Source organism: Patiria miniata, unplaced genomic scaffold (genome assembly GCF_015706575.1).
Source record: "Patiria miniata isolate m_02_andy unplaced genomic scaffold, ASM1570657v1 HiC_scaffold_18, whole genome shotgun sequence".
In the NCBI taxonomy this organism is placed as follows: Eukaryota; Metazoa; Echinodermata; class Asteroidea; order Valvatida; family Asterinidae; genus Patiria; species Patiria miniata.
Genome location: NW_024037056.1, coordinates 17,890,605 through 17,914,850, shown reverse-complemented (window position 1 = coordinate 17,914,850; position 24,246 = coordinate 17,890,605). Strand labels below are relative to the sequence as shown.

The window sequence follows — 24,246 nt, the reverse complement described above, 5'->3', positions numbered from 1 at the left end:
AAGCAATTTTATTTTTTGGCCAAAATTGAAAAAATGCAAGGGGTTAGCCTTACTTTTTTAGTGAAATTTGGACAAAAATTAACTTTTCTCGAGACAATACAGAAATTCCTTTGAAGTGTCCATCCAACCAGCAATCGAATTGGAATGCGTTCTAAGGTCCATTAGGCATCTTTCCTGCAAGTTTGAAGCAATTTTATTTTTTGGCAAAAATTCAAAAAAATGCAAGGGGTTAGCCTTACTTTTTTAGTGAATTTGGTCAAAAATTGACTTTTCTCGAAACGATACAGAAATTCCTTTGAAGTGTCCATCCATCCAGAAATGGCATTGGAATGCGTTCTAAGGTCCATTAGGCATCTTTCCTGCAAGTTTGAAGCAATTTTATTTTTTGGCCAAAATTTAAAAAATGCAAGGGGTTAGCCTTACTTTTTTAGTGAAATTTGGTCAAAAATTGACTTTTCTCGAAACAATACAAAAATTCCTTTGAAGTGTCCATCCATCCAGCAATCGAATTGGAATGCGTTCTTAGGTCCATTAGGCATCTTTCCTGCAAGTTTGAAGCAATTTTATTTTTTGGCAAAAATTGAAAAAAATGCAAGGGGTTAGCCTTACTTTTTTAGTGAAATTTGGTAAAAATTGACTTTTCTCGAAACAATACAGAAATTCCTTTGAAGTGTCCATCCATCCAGAAATCGAATTGGAATGCGTTCTAAGGTCCATTAGGCATCTTTCCTGCAAGTTTGAAGCAATTTTATTTTTTGGCCAAAATTAAAAAAATGCAAGGGGTTAGCCTTACTTTTTTAGTGAAATTTCGTCAAAAATTAACTTTTCTCGAAACAATACAGAAATTCCTTTAGAGTGTCCATTCATCCAGAAATCGCATTGGAATGTGTTCTAAGGTCCATTAGGCATCTTTCCTGCAAGTTTGAAGCAAGTTTATTTTTTGGCCAAAATTAAAAAAATGCAAGGGGTTAGCCTTACTTTTTTAGTGAAATTTGGCAAAAACTGACTTTTCTCGAAACAATACAGAAATTCCTTTGATAAGTCCATCTGTCCACAAATCGCATTGGAATGTGTTCTTGGGTCCCTTAGGTATCTTGCATTATCCTGGAAACGGATGTTAAACAGTTTTCAAACATTTATTTGAGTAGAAAGTTGCACAAAATATGTTGCCAAGTAGAATTTGGGTCTTGGGCCCTATTAAAACCACCCACATGACAGGCTCTCTACCACTAGGACTGGGTATTGTTTAAGGTATTTATGAGTGTAAGTTTTACAGCAGTAAATTGTCCATTATAATGCTGAATCTATATATGTACAGTATATGTATGTACTTGTTCCAATGGTGCACGTGATAGTCCTATATTTCCTAGTTTCTTACATGTATGTGGATTCAACTTTCCACAAAGAATGAATGTGTACACCATACATGAATCAAAGTATTTTCATTAAAATGATATTTGTAAAGTATCATCTTAGCAGAAATCAATTGTTGTACAGAAAAAATGAAGTCTATAACTTACCAAAGACTCTAACAATTTGAAATAGTCTAAATTGTATAAAATCCCTCTTCACAGTACGGGCTTGAATGTTCTGTTCCAATTTCCATTGTCGCTGTAAATTGTTTTTGGTTTGAAGCAACAAAAGTGCTCAAAATCTAGCTCTGTAAATGCTGTGCGTTTCCAGGAAACACAATATTCTGGAATATACGGAAATTCTGCTCTAATCCTGTAAGCACAGAATGCGTAGTAAGAGGATGTTACAGTTACATGTAGGTAGAGTTTTGTGCTGTAGTGTCTGTGGATTTTTGTGAAACCATAAACTTGGGCAAGCCCATAATTTGTATTATATTGATGAGACTACCGGTAGCTCATGTAGTCACCACAGTGTAATCACCATTGGTGTGCAAGTGAAATTTGTACTTTTCTACTGAGGTACATATTCAATGTGTATTTATTCTTAACAGTTTGACCTTTAAAATTACAATTGTAGACGTCTCCTAGTTAACATAACAGTAAGGAAATAAAAACAACTTATTACTCTGTTGCAAAAATCTCAGTCTTATTTTGTGAGCTATTTATTCTGTTAAAAAAGTAATTCACGATTGTGAAAGTATTTTTCTGTTCTTTTGAGAAAAAAAATGTTCCCATTTCAATAATCCACATCTGTTCACCTATTATACGAAATGACAAAGTTCCCCAAAATAAGGATGTGAATCTGCATTTTATTTTGAGAACATTCAGCAAAATGTTTTAAGAACCAACATTTTTAACATTTAAGGCTGACATGTTCCTATTACATAGTACAAACTTAACTACATGTCCTCTATTATTAATGATTAGAAAATAAAGTAATGTGATCTCATGCAACAGCAAGCATCAATGGTAACATTTGAACCAGAAATAACGATGAATGAATTGTATCTTCATCGCCATTCCCCATTTACATGTACCTTGACGAAGATGTGCAAATATTTTGTCTCAAAACAGTTGTACTTTACATATTTACAACCTGGTGGCACTATGAGGCATAGCAAACTGTTAGGACTAGTCCAAATCTCTCGTCTAGTGCTTCTGTCCGAGTCATCTTCCCTTACAACTACATGGGCACAAGCTGACAATTGACACAGCCATAGCTCTGGACACCTGTTTTTTTTTTAACACATTCTTATTGTAAACGGAATAAACAATATACAATAAGGGAATAAATATGTGCTTGGCTAGTTTTAACTAAGTCCGTTTAAGACTAGCTGTAGGAATGAATGCTGATAACAGCCCCTGCCGAAGGCGAGGGACATTATCAACAACAAGGCCCCAAACTCCTAGTCTGTATTCTCCTTGACTATTTACAACGGATGTATAAGATTTGACAAATACATTTAATTATCAGGTGTAGTCACTGAGCTCTCAAAAGCTCTGTCATGCCTGTCACAGACGTTACATAAAGCTAGAATTGCCCGTAGGCAAATACCTGTCTAGAAGACTGTGCTGATGGTACTTGCCACCATGGGTAGGATCTCGTTAGTTTTACATCTCCAGTTCTTGATGTTCTTGGAGACATTACACCACAGCTCACCATGTCTAGGCTCGGCCTCTACGCAGCGCTTACGCACTGATTCCTGCTGCTCCTACAGGCGAATTGAAACAATTTACAAACTTTAGTCACTTCTGCGTAGCTTTATGGTTACCAGAAAGGTTGGGTTGACTTAATAAAAAAGTTGGAGACAACAAAATTATTACGGTGTGCTTAACAGAACTACGAATGTTGGCATTGGTCTACATTGTTGCTGTTACGCAGGTACGTGTTTATAGACTGCTTTCAGACCCTCATTTTTTTTTCTCAAGCATTTTTGTTTCATTTTAAAGAGGGATTAAAAATTCTTCAACACTTCCTTGAGATAAACTACAATGCTTTTTGAAAAAGTTAAGTTCTCAACTTTATGCGTTCTTATTTTCAAATATTTAACAGTCTAATTTTTTTTTTCTAATTGGAAAAGTTGTGAACGTTTAAAAATGATTACAAACAAAAATATGCTAAAAAATATATAACCTGGAATACTTGTAGCACATGACAGTCAATCCACTGTGTTTTTTGTGGGGGGGGGGGCAGTTATTACTCTATGGTGTGCCAATGTACTTACCTCATTGCCATGTTGTATTTCAAACCTGAAGAAGTTGGCCCATGCATCCCCTAGATCAGGCTCAATCTTGACGGTACGGTTGAACCACTCTCTGGCCTTGCTGATCTTACGCTCACTCCAGAATAACCTACAACAGTTATGATCAGAAATACTAAGATTTTGATAGATCTTGCACGGCAGACAGATTGATGTTTAACAATGGGTATTACTTTACCTCATACACATTCATGATCAAGAGTCAACTTCTCACTGATCTGTTCATCATCATGTGACAGCCGCTAGTTTTGCTAACAAGCGTGCACACTATGATTAACGTACATGGTAAATACACATGTGAGTTGACAAGTGTAAGGGGTACCCATGTGCTAGTCTATATGTAAGGGTAGTGTGCATACATCTCCAAGCTAGTAGATGTACATGAAAAAATGTTTTGGCTAATATCTGATAGCAAATGGCTGCAATGGTGGGAAACCGGATGGTCACACGGTACTTAGATTTCATAACATCGGAACGTATTGTATAAAATATTCCAAACTTACTTGGAAACAGCCAGCAGTACTTGTGGGTCATGTTCACATCTCTTGAGAGCATCCACACTCTTAGTCTTACGCTGCGGTCTAGCTTCCAGGAAGATAGCCTCAGCCCATAGTATGCCTGATGAGGGGCTGTCCTGCATGGCTCGGGCCATCGTAGCCTGAGCTATGTTCTTATTGCCAGCACGAGATTCAGCTCGGACTGCCTCAAGCCTGCAAAGAAATGAAGGGGGACGGAAGGTCAGCAAAATCCAGCAAAATAAATATACAATGTATCACCAAGAGGTTACCAAAGTTAGAGGTGATTTCACGGGAAGCCATGTTTCTACCTACCATAGATCAGGGCACTGTGGGCAGCTTAGCCTCGCTTTCTCCAGCAAGGCTCTAGCCTTGGTCAGGTTCCCAACCTTCTCTTCTAGTCTGGCGGCCAAAAGCCACAGAGGAACTGAATGGGAACACTTCTTGAGCTGAAACACATAAGGAGCATTGACAACAGTAAGCAAAAAGGGTGCTGATGAAGGGCCTGTTTGTATGTTTGTCTTTAGATCCTGATCTGGATGACAGATCTCAGCGATCCTTCTCGAGAGGTGTATCAGCACGCATTTCTAAACGTTGATGAACGAATTGACATACAATGTTTAATAACAGTCTCCAATCTACTTTTGGCTAGTCACATGACTTAAGATCCAGATCAGGTGCAGTTTTGTTGGTTATAGCACAGTGCTGGTTCCAAGGATATGGATTTTGATTCATAACGAAACAAATGCACCCAAAGATTAACCTTACTGCTGTCAAGCAGGTATACAAATTTGTCTGAGTTTGAAACAAAACTCTAAAGTCTCGGTGTTGTATTTTAAGAAAAAATATCAAAGAAACTTCAGACGAGCTTTGGTACTCACTCCTTGTTGGTAGGTCTTTCTGGCATCCTCGCGCTCGCCGAGTTGCTCAGCAATCTGTCCTCGCATCATCCATAACTGTATGGATACGACGACATTACAAGATTAAGGACTGTATGGGAAAGCACCACCTTTGTAAACAATCTGCACAGCAACTTCCAAGATTTGAATGTTGGGTTGGGATTAGTAAGTAACGGGTATCCAGATACCAGGTTTTTTTTTTAATCTGGTACCCCTGCTCCAGTACTACCCGTACATGCACACTCTAGACTTGACAATATTTAAATATCCCTGAAATCCACCCAATCATTTTGAAGAATTTTGCAGAATTCGGGAGGACGGGACTAGAACTTAAATACAAAAATAAATGCCACTTGTTTCAGCAAAGAGTTTTGAAAAGACTAAGGAAAGTTTCTAGCAAAAATATGCAGAGATTGATAAAGACTTGTCTAAGCTAGTTACCTTGGCAAAGTCTGCATAGTGTTTGACTCCTTCATCTAGTAACTGCCTGGCCCTGTCAATACAGTCTAGCTGCCATTCCAACTTCACTGATTTCATCCAGACCTAGCACGAAACAGGACAATGGATAAGAAACGATGGATATACTGTACATTCAATAGCAAATTGTGCCCATTCCAAAATGGACCAGTAGCTGTGGCATCAAATTTTATGAAGCCACTTGTGTAAGTTTCTTGTACAAAATTAGGCTTGGCCTTACCCTAGCAGTGGGGGCGCTGTTCCTAGCCCTTGCTAGCAGTCTTCTTGCTCTCTCATCTTCGTTATTCTCACTCTCCAGTTTGACAGCAGCCAGCCAAATCTCCTCACTGTTAGGGTTGGCTTGGAAGGCTAAGGCTAGAATACTACGAGCTGCTGGCACGTCACCCTATAAAAGAAAAAGAAAATATGAACAAAATGAACAAGTATTTTCTGTAGTTCCTATTTAAGAAAAGGAGCGATTTACAATACAGTACGCTATCAAGTGTATACCACAGAGAGCCCTTTATAGCAGCAAATTATGGGAAAAGTCAACATCTGAGCACATTTTTGTTACAAAGAGTTGCTAGTTCTTTGCATGTTTTTAGTTGCATTGAACTAATAAATTATAAAACATTTAAGGCGGTACTTAGTTACCTGTTCGCTGGACTTAAGAAGGGATTTCAAATCAAATATAAGATTTCCATGTACTTACAGCCAGCCATTTGGACTTAGCTCCCATCAGCCACAGTACCTCAGCCTTGGGGCAGTGGCCTACGGCTTTCTGCAACAGACTCTCCAGAGATTCCCTGAACAGGAATATAAACGTCAGTCTCATTCATTAGAAGGCAACACCGCACACATATTATAGGCCAAGATTGGAGTTGGAACAAATGGTACTTATTTCTCCTTCGCTCCACCTTATCAAAGAGCCACACTCTCCCATGTGTCAAAAACAATCACTTGATTATTTTGACTGATGCGATGCATAGCTGAATTTGTCAGCCACAGAGGGAGAATTCAATGCAGTTGTCCTCAAGTGATTATGAATAGCAAACTACCAACCCACCAAAAAAAAACAAAAATGTTGGAATCATTCTAATGATACTTGAATGGCAAATAACAAAGTACCAATGCAATAGGGACATAATGTTACAGTTTGGGCCCAGTTTATAGAATGACCAACTATTTACAAATTCATATGTGTTTGCAAACGATGAGCACATCAGTGCATGCGCCCACAACTATGTCTATCATAGACTCCATCTGAATTGTCATTACATGCAACATACTGTACCTTGAGCCGTGGTTCTTCTCAAAGTATGCCGCTTCCAGCCAGATTTTCTTGCGACTGGGAAAGACAGTCAGGGCGTGGGCATAGATGGCACGGGAACACTCTATGGCATGATGAGAGGCACTCTGTAAAGGAAACGTTGGGAAAGACGGTCAGGGCGTGGGCATAGATGGCACGGGAACACTCTATGGCATGATGAGAGGCACTCTGTAAAGGAAACGTTGGGAAAGACAGTCAGGGCGTGGGCATAGATGGCACGGGAACACTCTATGGCATGATGAGAGGCACTCTGTAAAGGAAACGTTGGGAAAGACAGTCAGGGCGTGGGCATAGATGGCACAGGAACACTCTATGGCATGATGAGAGGCACTCTGTAAAGGAAACGTTGGGAAAGACAGTCAGGGCGTGGGCATAGATGGCACGGGAACACTCTATGGCATGATGAGAGGCACTCTGTAAAGGAAACGTTGGGAAAGACAGTCAGGGCGTGGGCATAGATGGCACAGGAACACTCTATGGCATGATGAGAGGCACTCTGTAAAGGAAACGTTGGGAAAGACAGTCAGGGCGTGGGCATAGATGGCACGGGAACACTCTATGGCATGATGAGAGGCACTCTGTAAAGGAAACGTTGGGAAAGACGGTCAGGGCGTGGGCATAGATGGCACGGGAACACTCTATGGCATGATGAGAGGCACTCTGTAAAGGAAACGTTGGGAAAGACAGTCAGGGCGTGGGCATAGATGGCACAGGAACACTCTATGGCATGATGAGAGGCACTCTGTAAAGGAAACGTTGGGAAAGACAGTCAGGGCGTGGGCATAGATGGCACAGGAACACTCTATGGCATGATGAGAGGCACTCTGTAAAGGAAACGTTGGGAAAGACGGTCAGGGCGTGGGCATAGATGGCACGGGAACACTCTATGGCATGATGAGAGGCACTCTGTAAAGGAAACGTTGGGAAAGACGGTCAGGGCGTGGGCATAGATGGCACGGGAACACTCTATGGCATGATGAGAGGCACTCTGTAAAGGAAACGTTGGGAAAGACAGTCAGGGCGTGGGTATAGATATTTGATTAATATTTCACGATTGTGCATATCCAAGAATTATTCCAAACGTATAGATCTCAAATTGAAAGAGGAGTCAAGAAAATTGGGGCTATTCCAAAAATCCATGTTTCAACCAATTTCACTGCGTGCTACATTTTCCATCAGGATTTGTTTTGTTTAAATTTTTATGAACTAACTGATGGCCATACATACATGTCCATTTAATGCACCTTTAAGTAAATTGTATCAAAGCTTGAATGAAACAGGTGTTTGTCAACTTGATGAAATCATTTTGCAAACTCACACTGTCTGCATCATCCATCCAGGTTGTCTCCCTATCTTCATCTTCAAGACCAACGCCAATCACAGCACGTCTACAAACATAACCAGAATTAGACATTTCATCAGTACAAGAAATAGACATTACAACAAGAAGGATCACCAAATGAATTAATGTATCATTTCAAACAATTCCACATATTTTAAGTCCAATCCTGATGCTTGGTACGGCCTTGTTTTCATTAAAGCTCCGCAGAACCTGAAGATAACTAGCGATTGACTTGTGATAACTAGCGATTGACTTGTGATAACTAGTGATTGACTTGTGATTACTTACAACGTCTTGTAATTAACCGTACTACAATGGTGTTGTGTCTTACTCACATGATAGACTGACAGGTGACAATACTGCCAGCCTGCTCACACTCCTCAGCATCTTTGATCCATTGCTCTCGGTTAATCTCTACCATGTTGGAACGTAGGGATGACAGTGCTAGAAAAGAAATCCATCAAGAATTAAACAACAGACTGTTTGCACTGAGGCCATGTTGGAGGTGAGTAAGGAACTCGGACATTGTATTGAGTATAATTTGCCGGATTCTGAACAACTTCCCCGCAATAAAGTTATCAGTATTGGTGAGGCAAGGAGTTGCTAATGAAAATTTCGCTGGAACATGTCCAGGACAAATGCAGAGCTTCTTCTGGACAAAGTGAATGATTCTACTCGCTACTTGTCAGGAACTCGTCCCGGATATGAATAGAGACAGGCCCTTATCAGAAATGAAGTGTTTTGGAGGGTGATGTAGTTCAAGGGTTACAAAGCCTCTTTACCTCTGTCAATGATTTTGTCCACGTTGGTATGGTTGCCTTCAGCCTCTTCCAGCTTAGCAGCAGTGATCCAGATCTTACGATCTGTTGGAATATTTTCTCGAGCCTTGTTCAGTACCTTGCGAGCATTGTCATAGTTTTCAAGCTTAGCTAGAGCCAACCAGAGCTACAATAAAACAAACATTTCAGACCATTAGAAATTGACAAACAGTGAATAAACTTCAGAACAAAAAAATCCAATATTCTGCAAATGTTTCAATAATTTGAATAAATTTGTGCCGCAAACTGTTTAAAATGTCTGATGTCCAATGTTAATTTCACAAACAAAACAAAAACAAAAACTTTGCTCAAAACTGCCAAATAAAATCATTTAGCAACTTAACAGATGACTCTGATATGAAAGTGTCGGTCTTTTACTTACTACTCCCAAATATTCAACCAAATCAATTATTGAATATCCAGCTTCAGATCCAATATTTGAAAAACTTGAATATCACTGCCTAAACTGAGAACAGTAATCATTTGTATTTACCTCAACACTCGATGGACAGCACTCTACAGCTCTGCTGAGTAGGATCCTAGCATCCTCCTGGCCTTCTAGCTCAATGGCCAACTTCCACAGCTTGACAGAATTAGGAATGTGCTCCAAAGCTATGTAGTCAAAGAAGACAAAGTTCTTATCGAGTCAATCACAAGTCCATCTCAAGTCAACCACAAGTCAAATCACATGTTTGACACCAATCCATCACAAGTAAAAGCACATGTCATATCAGGAGTCGATCACAAGTCAATCATAAGTCAATCACAAGTCAAACACAAGTCCGATCAGAAGTCTGGTTTCAAGTCAATCCCAAGTCCTGTCACAAGTCAATTTCCCAGTGAAAGGAGGATGAACAATGAACTTCAGTCACAGTTCATTCTATAAATAAGTAATCACTTGACTTGAAACTGACCGACTTATCATTCACTTGTTAGGTATTTGAAAACTTGATTGCAACTCTAAAAATAAGGAATTTTGACGGAATTTGACATCAGGGAGATGTTAATTTTAATACATGTAATAGGTAATAGGAGACCCTCTTGCATTCCACTGGGTATCATTTCTCATTGTGGTGGAATTTAAATTTGAGAAAGCATTATCCATACTTACAGTAGGAATGCCAATTTTTCAAGGGAACGATCGAAGAAGCATCCTGTACCTTTTCTGAAGACCTTTCTCTTGGTTCTAGTCTCAGACTCCAAGTCTGATGCTCTGATCCATATCTTGACTGAGTTGGGTAAATGTCTGACGGCTTGGGCTATCACAGCCTTAGCAGTGTCTCCAGGCTGCGAGAAAAAAAGAAAGATGAAAACTTATCTAGAAGTTGAAGAGTACCCAATCTGAACAAAGCAGTTGATGTACTGTACATGTAAATGGTGGAGTGTATGGCCACTCACATGATCTCCTGTGTGCGGAACACACCCATGTTGAAGTCAAATCAATTGAAAAGTCTGGTTACAAGTAACAGGAAATTAATAATTTTCAAAGGAATGCCTTTGTCACAGTCCATTATTTTGAATATGACATGTGATGGACTTGTGATGGACTTGTGATTGACATGTGATGGACTTGTGATGACTTGTGATGGACTTGTTATTGACATGTGATGGACTTGTGATTGACATGTGATAGACTTGTTATTGACATGTGATGGACTTGTGATGATTGTGATGGACTTGTTATTGATATGTGATGGACTTGAGATGACTTGTGATGGACTTGTTATTGATATGTGATGGACTTGAGATGACTTGTGATGGACTTGTTATTGACATGTGATGGACTTGTGACTGACATGTGATGGACTTGTGACTGACGTGATGTACTTGTGACTGACATGTCTTCATATACATTGTAGTAATGACTGTACCTGTAATCTAGCAGCTTCCAGCCACACGTCTTCACTGCGTGGACAGACCTCCGATCCTCTCATGATAATATTCCTGGCTGCCTGTAACTTGCCTGTCACTTCTTCAAGACGAGCTGAGGCTATCCAAGCTGTCCACAAACAAATATAAAATACAAAAAAAACCTGCTGTTAGCCTGTGACCTCAACACCTCTAGCAGGGGCCAATCAATGGAGTTAAAGCAAAACTTGGAACTTGGAACAAAACATTTTGTTCCAAGTCCTTAGCCATAAAGGATAACCTCTTCATACTGACCTGGGGGATGGTTAGGGTTGGTCTCTCGGACTGATTTCAGGAGGAGTCTAGCTTTCTTGACATCAGCGACATCCCCAGCATAGGACGGCAGCATACTCTGAAGGTCAGTCAGGTAACCCTTGGGGTCAACCACTGTCTGACCACTGACTGAGTCAGACACCTGGGTTCAAAGATTAACAATGGCATTATGTTTACATGGTGAGGGGCATAGGTACCACTCTGAACTTTGTGCGAAACTGAGCTCGCTGTAGTTAAATGCAAAAATTGAGTAGCCAAGTACATCTACTAGAGCTATGACGTTACGTTTGATTTTTTTAACTTTCAAACTAAACTTGTTTGCTGTAATGCACATTCCTTTTTTAATCCAATGATTGTCAAGACACACACAAAAGGCTCACATGGTACGTGGACGGTTTTCTTTGAGTTCTGTTAATCACACATCACACTTTACACAAAAAAGTCAAAGGCAAAAATGTTCAATTCTGTGACAATCACCGACAGTTTATTTTGAAATTTGCTCTCAAATATTAATGGAAAATTTCTCAGATCGAAAGCCCAGATGCATTCCTCTTAGGTGAATGTGTTTAGAATTTTAGCATACACATTTGATTAGCTGCCAAGTGAAACAAGACCAAACAGGCAATCAAGAGATTCATGAAGTTTTGTAGAAGAAGTTGGAGTAGAAGTGAGAGTCCAATAAAATCCGAATGAGACTGACCTGGTTAAGTTTGACATCCATGAGCGTATTCCTAGCCTCTCCTATCTTTCTAAGATCATACTCTCCCGTGGGTGTCAGCATACCAGGAGTCATAGCTCCAGGGAAGGGGGTAGCTATCCCACCCAGGGCCTGCTGTCTGGCATCTAGCTTGGTCATGGTCTCGCTGCTCATGGCATGCTTCTGTAAGAAGGTGTCGGGCATAGGGGTGATCCTGTTCAGCAAAGGAGAGAAAGACAACACTTCATTAAACAATGATAAGAAACAAATAATGGCAGAGATAGGCAGTGCGCAATAACATGAGACATGGTGTTCACTCTATGTGTTTGATTCTGCAAGCTTAATGCATGGTCCTAGCAAAGTGCCAAAGGGTAGAATAAACCCTAGTCTAAAGTTTCTCTTTTTTTTTTCAATATCCTTCATTTTTGCATCGTAACTTTTCCTAAAAAGAAACAACACAAGCATGGAAAGACCCCACGAAATAGTTCATGTTGATCTCAAAAGTGACACCCCATCAGACTGTATGTTCTTGCACTGTATTGTGAAGGCTATACATTGTGCTGTTGTATTCTTCTAACTACACATTTAGTCTCTTGGACCTTTTGGGGGGCAAGGGATTACCCAAAACCTGAAGAGAAGGTGATTGGACCAACATTCAATGAACTGCTTTGTGGTTTTGTAGAGGATGCAAATTAAGAAGGGGACAAACTCAATTTGATGCCTTACAATTGCTTGGATCCTATGCATAGATCTCATACATGGGTTAGAGGGGGAGAATGGTTGGGTATTTTATCACTTCTTACCAAGAAGACCCAGATGATGATGGAAAACAGGGAAACAAGGTAAGATGAAGAAATGGATGAAGTCTTACTTGTCAGCTCTGGGGTTTCTCTGGTGCTTGTTGCGAGCGTCTCCTACTTCAGGGATATTCAGCCAGTCATCTTCACTCACCTCTGACAATTCCCTCTGAAACATAAATCACAGGGGAAAACACCATTGCTTTTTACGTAAGTATTAGCATTAACAAACATAAAGGTAATTCCAGAGTTATGAAAGGAAGTGTAACGTCCGTGACTGGGCTAATCAACAACGATACCTGATTAAAGATATATTCCCCATGCTTTACAAGTTTCATCCCAAAATAGCTTCCACGTCTAAAATTATTAACTGCCACACAATAACTCCCATTATCTTGGGGTTGGCTGGTTCCTGCCCCACAATCAGTATTGATAATGTATGGACTGGGAGCCAGTCTGCTTGCAAAGCGGGCTGTTTGTACACAAAACAAAAACCAGATGGCATGAATCTAAACCTCTAAGATGAAAAATCTATTTGTATTTTAAACAAAGCAGTGCATGTGAACAGGCCAAGTGTCCGTGACGTGCTCGTTAGGTAACACAGTGCCACATTTCATTATCACATGGAGTCTAAGGCTTTGTTATCTTACCTTTAGATCAGAGAATTGCTGTTGAATCTTTGGTCTCTCCTGACGATACTTTTCAATCTCTTCTCTGAATCGCTTTTCCCTGAGGAAGATATTGAATTGGAGGAGTTTTCAGTACGATAAATACAAATAAAAATTATGGTCTAAAGCCGCTCAACTAGGTTAATGCTGATTGGTCGATCCTTGATAACAACAGTGTGATATTATCCCATATAGGTGAACGCGGACATCCAGAAATTGATTGACATCCAGAAAAAAAACGATGAAAATTGGTGCGCAAACGAAACATTGTTTTTATGAGATGATGTCAGCCCGCCTCCACCTATACCATAGTCCATATTGCAAGCTGTGCATTGCGCTGTTCTGAGATGCACCTCTCAAGACTTATAAGGCCACGTTTGAATTACTTGGCTTTGACACACATTTTCAGCCACAGCAATGTAATTGGGACCTGGCCTTAGAACTGAATCAGTCTGCTCAGTCTCATATAATCTGTCTGACTAATTGGCAGGTTATAATAAGGCAATTGTTGATTGCTGTGATGTGGGATATGTCATATTTAATCCCCTCGGGACGCACAGACTGTGTGCTCTTTGAGTGTTTAAAACACCACATCAAACACCACTGCAGTCAACGATTGTTAAATGGTTTTTTGGAATTGACAGGTGCTAGAATTGTCTTCTACAGAAACTGATTCCTCAAAGAACAGGTGACAATTCTGATTGAGTACCTTCTTTCTTTGCGTTTTTCATCCATGCGTTTATCAATGGCTTCATAGATAGCATCAGCCTCCTCATCATCTTTCTCATAGGGTCCAGTGTTGAACAGACTGCCTCCGTAGCCAGCAAACTGAGAAAAACAAGTCAGCCAAACTCTAACAATACTACAGTACTATAGCTAAATGTACATGTAAGTGGGTCATTCTATAAATTGCGAACCGCTTTTTTCCTACCTTTTCCTACAGTCCCTGAAAGCAGTGCAAAATAGCAGTCTTCACTTACAAGGTCCCATATTTGGGTTAATCTGACCACAATCCTAAGGCCACCTCAGGCTGACCTTGCGACAACACAGAACAGTCAGCGACTGATTTTGCAGGACTTTTTAAGCTGCAATTCAAACTGTTCTCCCCCTAACCCACCTCATCATAGTTATTATCATTCAGATCTTCTTCTTCATCGTCGTCGTCTTTCTTCTTCTTTTTCGGAGCTGGATGTCTGTCATCACTGTCAACAACAAAACAAGACAGAAACGGCTGATTTCAAGTTTTCAAAGGCAAAGATGAGTTCCTGAGTAGTGAAAGGGCATGGTTGAGGACTCATTTAAATCCCCCCCCCTTAAAAAAAATCTTTCCCTTTTTTGCACCAAAGGGGTGAAACCAATGGATTTATTTTTTAAGCATACATATTTATTTATAAGCTTCTTTAGTACATTCCCAACTTTTTGAAAAGATGGACCATACAATAGTCTAAGGAACTGCTGTAAAAAGAATTTAACCCTTTGACCCCTTGAGTGATTTTACTAGGAACCTTCCTCACTCTTACAAAATCAACACCATATGGTCAACTCAACACCCAAACTGTTGGACTCTGATTATGGTGGTATGCCTGACCCCATAAGCATTATCAGTTTAGTAGTCAAGTACTCACTCCAAAAGAATCATACAAAACATACAGTTACATTGTAAAGGGTTGCAGAAACTTAGGAATTCAAGATTTACAGGGGAACTCTTTACAAATCCAAAAGACAGGGAAAAATTCTTATGAAAAAACTGAAATCAGGAAAAATCCTTAAGAATATCACCACAGTTTAGTCCTACATCAGTACATGTAAATATGCAGGCTCAAATTGTATGTGCACATACCTGATGTCATTGGCTTCTCTCGCAGGCCCAATATCAGACCGTGTAGTGAAACCAGTGGCTCTGCAAAAGAAAAGACGAATTACAAAAATCAACCCGGAAGGTCATGTGATGTCAGAGTACTGTAGCACTCTTTCCAAGACCTACTATGTCAGGGCTTGGGCTTGTGATGGTCTTATTGTGATATTCTTGTGATGGGCTTGTGATGGTCTAGTGTTGGGTTTGTGTTGGGCTTGTGATGGTCGTGTGATGGTCTTGTGATGGTCTTGTGATGGTCTTGTGTTGGGCTTGTGATGGTCTTGTGATGGGCTTGTGATGGTCTTGTGTTGGGCTTGTGTTGGGCTTGTGATGGTCTTATGTTGGGCTTGTGATGGTCTTGTGATGGTCTTGTGATGGTCTTGTGTTGGGCTTGTGATGGTCTTGTGATGGTCTTGTGATGGTCTTCACGATATCAACCGGGTACTGGTAAGTGTCTTCCATGGTGAATATGATCACAGATACTAGAGGGGGCAGATACTGTATGACACTGTATATATTTGTACGGTGACCTGTGAAACACGATGACGTCAACAAATTGGGCTATGGGGAAGGGCCCTGCTTACGACAAGTAGGTAAATGTGCATGACACTTACGTGAATTTACACGTGAATTATAGGATATCGAGGGTAAAATGCGAGCCGTATTTTCATTGATGCCAAAAAAAAACATTAAAAAGACGAATACACGGAGAAATGAATTAAAAACAACAAAGGAATAAATGAATGAATGAATAAATGAATAAAAAGGGAATTAAAGTCAATGACAATAAGTAACATTGAGATTTATAGTAATGCTTGTAAAAGTTTTTTTTGGGGGGGGAGGACCGAGCAAGCAATAAAAAATTACTCTAGCGGCGATTGCTTACAAAGTCTACAACTTTCCTGTTGTTCATCAAATTAGGATTTGCCCTTCACCAACGTATAATACACAATGTATACTCAGTGTGTTACCTCCCGAGTGAAACTGAAAGTTGGAAAAATCACTCGGGTGGGACTTTAACCACGACTAACAGTGCAGATGTCTCACCACTGGACCACTGAGCTAACAGTTATTTTAGATACAGTGTTTATACGTCGGTGAAGGGCAAAACCTAATAGGCCTACATCACCCTGACACGCAAAATTCCATCTTATTAATTTCCTGTTGTTATTCAAATATGGAGACCACTGCACTTGCATGGTTTTTTCATGTCCGGTTTGTCAAGTCGGAAAGATTTCCATATACGAAGTTCACTCAACACCCTGTGTACAAACCCTATGCATGCTATGAGATTGGCTGGAAAATTCCAAGTGTTTTCTAAGAAAATGCTTGTATTTTCTCACTGCTCAAATTGACTTTGATGACATGAAATTGCTATCTGGGGGCTTGTTAGTCAATACAGAGGACAATTAGTGAACTTCGTATATGGAAATCTTTCCTCGTAGGGATTTAAGTGCCACGTTTGCAAAACTTTGCCCGATCAGTTTGTGCCCAATTTCCGGACAACACCTTCAACATTTTCATTTGTATGTTTGTTGTATAAACGCGAATCGTGTACTTTAGTGTTTTGCAGTGTCATGAAAGTTGACATTACTGCAAATCTCCTTACCCTCGTCCCAAGCCAGGAACGTAACCAAGAGGAGCTGAAACACCGAGGAAATCTTTCTTTTTCTTGTTCATCATTCCGCCAGGAGTCGCCATTTTGTCGATTCTGTGTTTTCGATCTCGATCGCATGCATCATATCATATCGATCATCAGACGCGACGCCCTCTGTTGTTTAGATTGCCATTACTCGACTCTAGTAGTCGTATGTTGATGTTTTCCGCCCCCCCCCCCCCCCCCCATGGGAAGTTTCAAACTTAAATGTACCCAAACCCAATATTCCCTTGTCCTTTTTTCCACGAATTTCAGTATGTTTACTAATGAGACCACGAGCAACAAGTACAACTTAATTGCGCGATGCGATATTAACATTTTGCCTCTTAATTAGTCTTAAAGGGGGGTTGTGCCATTCGGGAGATGATGTGTCTCCATAATGACCGGTGTCTCCAGGCCGATTATCGTAGAACTGACGATAATTCCCTAATGGTATACATTTAGTATTATCTTCAAGTAAACTTGAATCCTCGATCCTGATTGGTCGATCCATGGCTTGTTGCCATGGATCAACTAATCAGGATCGAGGATTCAAGTTTACTTGAAGATAATATTAATAATTAAATAATAAAAATACAAGCACATTAGCATTAAAACCTAAGAACAAAACGAAGATAATTATATGGCAATGAACCTCTGGCCTCTGGATTTAAATCGTCATCAATTTCTTACAAAAGAGGGCGCGATAACACGGCTCACCGCCATAGACATATAATAAAACCGCGCGCCGACTTAATTCTGTCCATTCCAGATGTAAACAAAGGTTTTTGTAACTCAAGATAAAAACTTTGCATTCAACTGAAATCTCGTCCAATATTTTGCCATGATATTTTCATATTGACAGGAACCGATAAAGAATGACAAAGGTATAATTTAAGGAAATTGCAGTGCAAGGGTGCACACCGGGAAATAGGCCGAAACCCAAGCCGAGCTCATGAATAAAAGTTATACTCTCAAAATTATTCTATATTAGAGAGTTCTGAGAGCCATACAATTGGGGAATTGAAGATAATTATATGGCAATGAACCTCTGGCCCGGACTTCGGGCTTCCAACTCGGAGCATTTTGGATGCAATTGGGCTCGACTGAAGAAAGTGGCGCTAGGGGTCCACTCATAAGTCCGACGCCTCATACGTCCGACGCCTCATAAGTCCGACAAAATATCATCCCCCTAGCAACCAAGTAAAGGCCCATAAGTCCGACGCCTCATAGGTCCGACGCCTCATAAGTCCGACGCCTCATAAGTCCGACGCCTCATAGCTCCGACGCCTCGTACGCTTCGTTTTTCCGACATCGGACTTATGAGGCGTCGGACCTATGAGAAGGAATAAACATATTGTGTGCCTTATAAGTCCGAAATTTCGGACTTATGAGGCGTCGGACCTATGAGGCGTCGGACTTATGATACGGCCCCCGCTATTGAGCCATGATGTTGGGTTTTTTTTTTGAAAATTAGGGGTCGTCTTCTTTAAAGTCAATAGTCAACCCACCCAAAAATGAAAATAAAATAAAAAGATAACATGTTAATCATTATTTTTGTGCAGCTTAAATACCTGTGAGAGTTCTGAATATTTTAAAAAGAATTTTGAAGTATGGACATTTACCACTGGTGCCTATGGGAATGTTAATACAGGGGTGCATCCTGAATGTATTTCATAAATTGTGAACTGTTGAATGGGATGGTCATTATGGTGCCAGACTATATTTATTCACTATAGCTTCACTTTTATTATTTGTTTAAATGTGGCTTAAAACATTCAGGTGTGTTTAATCACAATTTTTTACATTATTCATCAGAGCAGACTAGCATTAGTTTGAAACGTCATTGCTTTCATTTCTCTATATACACAAGTTCCAAAAGTGAAGATTGTACCCCTCTCTCAATCTAATATGGCTGACCGTGAATAAGGCCCTTAGACCTGAGTGATAATTACACGTATACTTCCAATTTCTTTTGAAATACTCACAACTCTCCAAGGCGTTTGAGATACGTTGCGGAATCGCCCTTGGTAACCCCTAGCCCTTTGAAATGCTGGTACCTGCTATAAAATTCGAATCGTGCTATAAAATTCAGACACCATGACGGACACAATCTACGACTGCGCCTTGACCTGGGCACTCAAAATCCAGCGCAGTTATTGTTCGTGATAAACCTAGGTCAAACTTTTTTCTTTCTCCCTTTTTTTCCAAATCACGAACAAAGAATATGAGATACGCTGTGGCAATTATTGTGGATCAGTGGCGTATAGCCAGTAATTTTTTAGTGGGGGGGGGGGGGGGGGGGGGGCTGGAACATTTCATGGGGGGCGTCATGTAGATCAATGATAATTTTTTTAGAAACTCAAAATCTCAGTGTGGGGGGGGGGGGGGCGACTGGGGGGCGACAAGGTTTCATGGGGCCTCGATTCTGAAAAGAAAAAGAACTTTTCCGCTATACAATTCGAATCGTGCTATAAAATTCAGACACCATGACGGACACAATCGACGACTGCCTTGACCTGGGCACTCAAAATCCAGCGCAGTTGTTGTTCGTGATAAACCTAGGTCAAACTTTTTTCTTTCTCCCTTTTTTTCCTAATCACGAACAAAGAATATGAGATACGCTGTGGCAGTTATTGTGGATCAGTGGCGTATAGCCAGGAATTTTTCAGTGTTGTTGATGTTCATTTGAGGTCATTTAGCCAATAACAATAATACAGCCTTTGATAAACTACGTTTTCTAAAGGCTTTGTGTACCATCACGTGCCATCAATTCCCACCTGCATGTGATTTAAGTTTATTGCAGGTATACCGATGGGTCACTAGGAAGTTCAATCTGGCTTACAGACATCCACCAAGACGTAATCAGAGCAGACGTGACAATCAACAAACAGGTAATGCGAATTATTTAGCTTACCGTGAAACTAACAGGATTAATATCGGACTAATAGATTGTTGAAAGATGGTATGAATTTGATTTTCGATGAATCCACGTTCACTGTCCTGGTCCTCGCAACCATACCTATTTTGTCCATTCCAAGGCAGTTCAAAGTGAAACTTCAGCGCGAAGTATCCAGAACTTTCTTCACCTAACATTTTGTCCCTCTCACCCGAGTAAATTGCACTACATGTACATGTACATCTACAGTGTGCATCAAAATCATGAAGGTAATCCAAAAAATTGGGTTAATATGTAAAAGTTATAAACTTGAAACTGTCACAGTGGCTCCACCTTAAAGGGTAGTTCATTGTAGCTTTTCAATGATATCTTATTTGCATCTCTTCAGTCATGTATGACTGAGCACCACTGTTGATTTCAAAACAGAGGCCAATAAACCCTGTTTCCAAGTTTTCTGAAGAAGTGGTGAGTTAAACTATATAATGAATGCGCTGTCGCTGCTGCGGACAGTGCGTTAATAGGAGATTTATAATTAATCATTCCAAGGATTTTGTTTTCATCACAAACTAGCAATCCAATTTCAAAAATGTTAAAAACAGCTTCAACTGGGCATAGCCAAAGCCATGCCAAGTTGGGCAACGCCCAAGCTATGTTTTGAGTACATTTTTGCAATAGGTAGGCCTATGTGTAGTTGTTATTTTAATCATGACTACATAACATCGAAACTTTGAAATGATTGATTTAATCATGAAACACGATTATTCCATTTATACTCAAACACTTTAAGAATGTCTTACTAACATTCAATAAATAATTCACTTCAATAAATAATCCACTGCGAATGCACATTCTTTTTGACAGCTCAATTCACAGCTGACAGCTTACAAATGTAACTCACTACTCCTTCTGCAAACTTAGAAACAGGGGTTTATTGGCCTTTGTTTCGAAATCAATTGTGTACTCTGTCATCCTTGACTGAAGAGATGCAAATAAGATATCAATGAAAATCTAGTGAATTGCCTTTCAGATGAAGCCATTTTGATTGACAGTGTTCAAGTTTATAACTTTTACATTTTTTACTTTTATCAATTTTTATCAGCGTTTGGTGAATATTAAATAAAATTGTGAAAAGCCCACAATTACGTCCAAGATCTTAACTGCTGATAATAATTCATCATTTACTTGGGCAAGCCAATTTACCCCACTTGTCTCGTTCCTGTAGTGGTATAAATGGGTACCGATATTTTGAATATAACCTTTCGATGGACCGTGATCCTATTAGTAATATTCTCAGTCATTTCATGGCAATGAAATCGAAGAACAAAAACAAGCTGCCTCAACAAGCCATATTTACTGCATAATGCCCGTATGCAGGAGGGGGGGGGGGGGGGGGGGGGGGGAGAGGTCGGACACCATCCCCCCCCCCCCCCCCAGCGTGCAATATTTTAACACACGAATATCGTATCTGCAAGTCACTAAATGCATGCAAGCATTGATATTGACTACCACAGAACTATACAGTTAGGTATAAAATATTTTTACAGATTGCTTAAATACACTGTATAGGTCTACTTTGATTTCTGAAGATTTTTCTCTTCAATTTCTAATTTTGCTTTATAGTATGGATCATTCATTGGCACATCACATCTTGTGTGTGGTAGTCTTGTTCTTCGCCATTCCCGAGAAACCAGCGTCAGCTGTTGCGCAGTGCTCGGGAAAAACTCAAGGTAAACACTTTATCATTGGTTTCACTGATAACCTAGTTGTATACCAAAACACCAGGCGGCCATCTATTTTCATATCGACAATGAGTGATCAGCTGACAACGGTCAACATGAGCAGCAACTTTCAGATAGATGGGTCACCGTTCACTGAAGACCTGATCCTTCAGCCTAGGGGATCTCAACAGACTGACATCCCCGATGAGTTCACGATGTTGGGCAGTGAGCGTAGCCTGAAAGCCATTGAGATCGTTGCTTCAAATGAGATATCAGTGCACGGATTTCTAAACCAGCGAACTACAACCGACGGCTTTCTTGGTATACCCGTAAATAGCCTTGGTCAGCAGTACGTAGTGGTTACGGCTGCGCCTTTGATCTCGTCACAGTTTGCCGTCATTGGTACTGAAGATTCCACTTCGGTTCAGGTTACTTTACGCGGTGGCACATCATTCGAAGGACAGACTTACTTTGCTGGTGACATTGTAAAGTTCATGGTAAATAAACTGGAATCGGTTCACATCTGGGCCGGAAAAAATTCCCCCGATGACTTAACAGGAAGTATCATTCAAACTGACAAACCGGTTGCTGCGTTTAGTGGCAATCACTGTGCAAATCAACCGGGTACATTCTGCGACACGCTGGTAGAGCAGCTCGTTCCCGTCAGGAGCTGGGGAAAGGAGCACATCTACACCGCGGCCCGGAGTGACGATGAGAACACCTACCGAATTGTCGCTTACTGTAACGAAACCACACTCACCATCCCGGGATACGAAGATATATCACTAGAACCTGGAGACTTCTGGCAGGGGAGTCTGAGTGGTTCCGGACTCATATCGGCAAGCCAGCCAATCCTCGTCATGCAGCAGTTGGCGTCCATCAACAACATAGTAGTCGACCCGTCTTTGACACAGGTGCCCGCAGTCCAGCACTTCGGCTACGAAGTTGGCTTCCTGACACCTGCCAACGCTGGACACGATCCGAATGGTTTCTTCAATTACATTAATATTGTTGTGAAAAGTGATTCTCGTTCAACTCTGACTATTAATGGCTCTCCAATTACTGGAACCGGTGTACATGAAAGTCCTGTACCTCATACCGACTACACATCAATCACTGTTGAACTACCCAAAGGTGGAGGGGTCTACTTTGTCGAGCAAACAGATCCCCAGTCGTCATCGTTCACAGCCGTTGTCTATGGCTACGAAGAATATTTGTCCTACGCTTATGCTGCCGGTTTGGTTTTGCCGTTGACTTCTACATGTCCTGACATTCCAGAGACTACTACAGTTAGTCCTACCACTACGGACAGAAAAAAATGTAAGAAATGCATTGGGTATAATTTTCGAAGTCGTTCGCACACTAACAATAAACCGACATTCTCATGGCGGCGCTTTAGGGGTGCAGACCTGTAAGTAGGCCCAAAATTGCCTACGCCGGCCAAATCACAATTTGCAGGCCCTCACAGTCTCCGGTATTAGAGCATTTTGGGGGCCGTGAACTTGAAGATTGGAAAAAAAGAAGGCTGCTAGTCGTGCAGAGGACTGCGAGCGCGTATAAGTATGAAATGTGGTGAAATTAGGCACTAAAATAGTCTGGTTCCCAGACCAAAAGATTCTGACTATTCCTGATGAATCTTAGGTCCGGTAGCCTCCGGTAATACATTGTATTACAATTTACGTCACGTGACTAAAAGGGGAGGAATTCCTCCTTTTTCCGAACATTTCCGAAGTTTGCCGAAGTCGTTTCGTCGACAATCGGATAGCGCCCGAGTATTTCCGAGTATATAATATAGGTTTAATTTACTGCTAATTGCTTATTAATTTTATTTTAAATGAGTTGATAATTAATATTCGTTGCTTTCATTTAGAAAACTTGAAATTCAACGACGATTTTGTACATCAAATATACTCGGATCGTATGGGCGAACTTTTTGCTGCGTCATGTACAATTTTGAATTTGACGACCGTTACTGAGATCCCCAAAACTCGGTCTTCATTCGGCTCCGCCTGCTAACAGTGCTATTTGGGTGCCTAATTTTGAAGATTCCAGATCAACATTAGTCAATGTTATCTTACAGAAACATCAAACTGTATTATCATAACTGTATGATATTACGAAACAAGTGATTTATTTAAAAATTTGATCAGAACATTAAAAGCTACAAGCGATAAAGCGAAATCGGAAACGAAGCCGAGCTTTGAAAAAGGGCCACCAATGTCGTCATGTTTATTTTTAGCCACGGAGGCTGCCTGACCTAAGATTCATCAGGATAGTCAGAGTCTTTTGGTCTTGGAACCAGACTAGCACTAAAATGGCTATATTTTGCAGTTGAGCGTAGACGTCCGTTCAAAATAGCGATGGCTTCAGGCCTGCTTTAAGGGTGGTCATCTTTGGATGGATTTTCTCCCAAAAGTCATTGGATTGGATTGGTTTGGTTTTTCACGGGTTTTTCACCCCTCCCATAATCAGCGAATGTATAGAAATATATGTATATTTTGCTGATGTCACAAGAAATGTCCAAAATTTCTCGTGTAAACTTAAATCACCTTAGCAATGTCGTTTCAAACTGTATATGTTTCTTTGTAATGTTGTAAAATATTTATAATATTTGCTTTACGATCATGCAGTAATCTTGTAGGCTTTTATTTTATTTCATTGTGGTGTATTGTATTTGTAATGTATTGTATTTGTACATGTGTGTATAAACATTAGTAGTGTATGCAGGGCCCCAATCGAAACAGGGCTCCAATGGTTTTAAA

At 40.4% G+C, this 24,246-nt stretch overlaps 2 protein-coding genes across 2 annotated transcripts; one reads left to right on the top strand and one right to left on the bottom strand.

The window, feature by feature from the left end:
- Window positions 1-1,120: 1,120 nt before the first annotated feature.
- LOC119724987 (pre-mRNA-processing factor 6-like) lies at window positions 1,121-16,985 on the bottom strand. The gene is made up of 23 exons (XM_038196353.1): window positions 16,841-16,985; window positions 15,217-15,276; window positions 14,494-14,578; window positions 14,086-14,204; window positions 13,359-13,437; window positions 12,783-12,877; window positions 11,915-12,125; window positions 11,197-11,356; window positions 10,905-11,032; window positions 10,194-10,320; window positions 9,527-9,645; window positions 8,998-9,160; window positions 8,551-8,659; window positions 8,192-8,261; window positions 6,838-6,959; window positions 6,256-6,349; window positions 5,785-5,949; window positions 5,529-5,630; window positions 5,070-5,144; window positions 4,504-4,637; window positions 4,177-4,383; window positions 3,638-3,764; window positions 1,121-3,124 (listed from the first exon to the last, which is right to left on the bottom strand). Exons 1-23 carry the CDS (start codon window positions 16,930-16,932, stop codon window positions 2,972-2,974), a joined length of 2,796 nt encoding a protein of 931 aa, XP_038052281.1. The 5' UTR covers window positions 16,933-16,985; the 3' UTR covers window positions 1,121-2,971.
- Window positions 16,986-19,444: 2,459 nt separating this feature from the next.
- On the top strand, window positions 19,445-22,960 carry LOC119724986 (IgGFc-binding protein-like). Its single transcript, XM_038196352.1, has 2 exons — window positions 19,445-19,761; window positions 21,387-22,960. Exon 2 carries the CDS (start codon window positions 21,388-21,390, stop codon window positions 22,897-22,899), a length of 1,512 nt encoding a protein of 503 aa, XP_038052280.1. The 5' UTR covers window positions 19,445-19,761; window position 21,387; the 3' UTR covers window positions 22,900-22,960.
- Window positions 22,961-24,246: the final 1,286 nt, after the last annotated feature.

What these genes read in the sequence shown, in the direction of transcription:
- LOC119724987 (XM_038196353.1), bottom strand. Translation starts at nt 16,932, where the DNA reads ATGGCGACTCCTGGCGGAATGATGAACAAGAAAAAGAAAGATTTCCTC. An exon ending in CTAAGTCCAAATGGCTGGCT is followed by an intron (nt 5,950 to 6,255) that starts GTAAGTACATGG and finishes TTTCTTTTATAG; the next exon opens with GGTGACGTGCCAGCAGCTCG. An exon ending in AAATACAACATGGCAATGAG is followed by an intron (nt 3,125 to 3,637) that starts GTAAGTACATTG and finishes ATTCGCCTGTAG; the next exon opens with GAGCAGCAGGAATCAGTGCG.
- LOC119724986 (XM_038196352.1), top strand. Translation starts at nt 21,388, where the DNA reads ATGGATCATTCATTGGCACATCACATCTTGTGTGTGGTAGTCTTGTTC.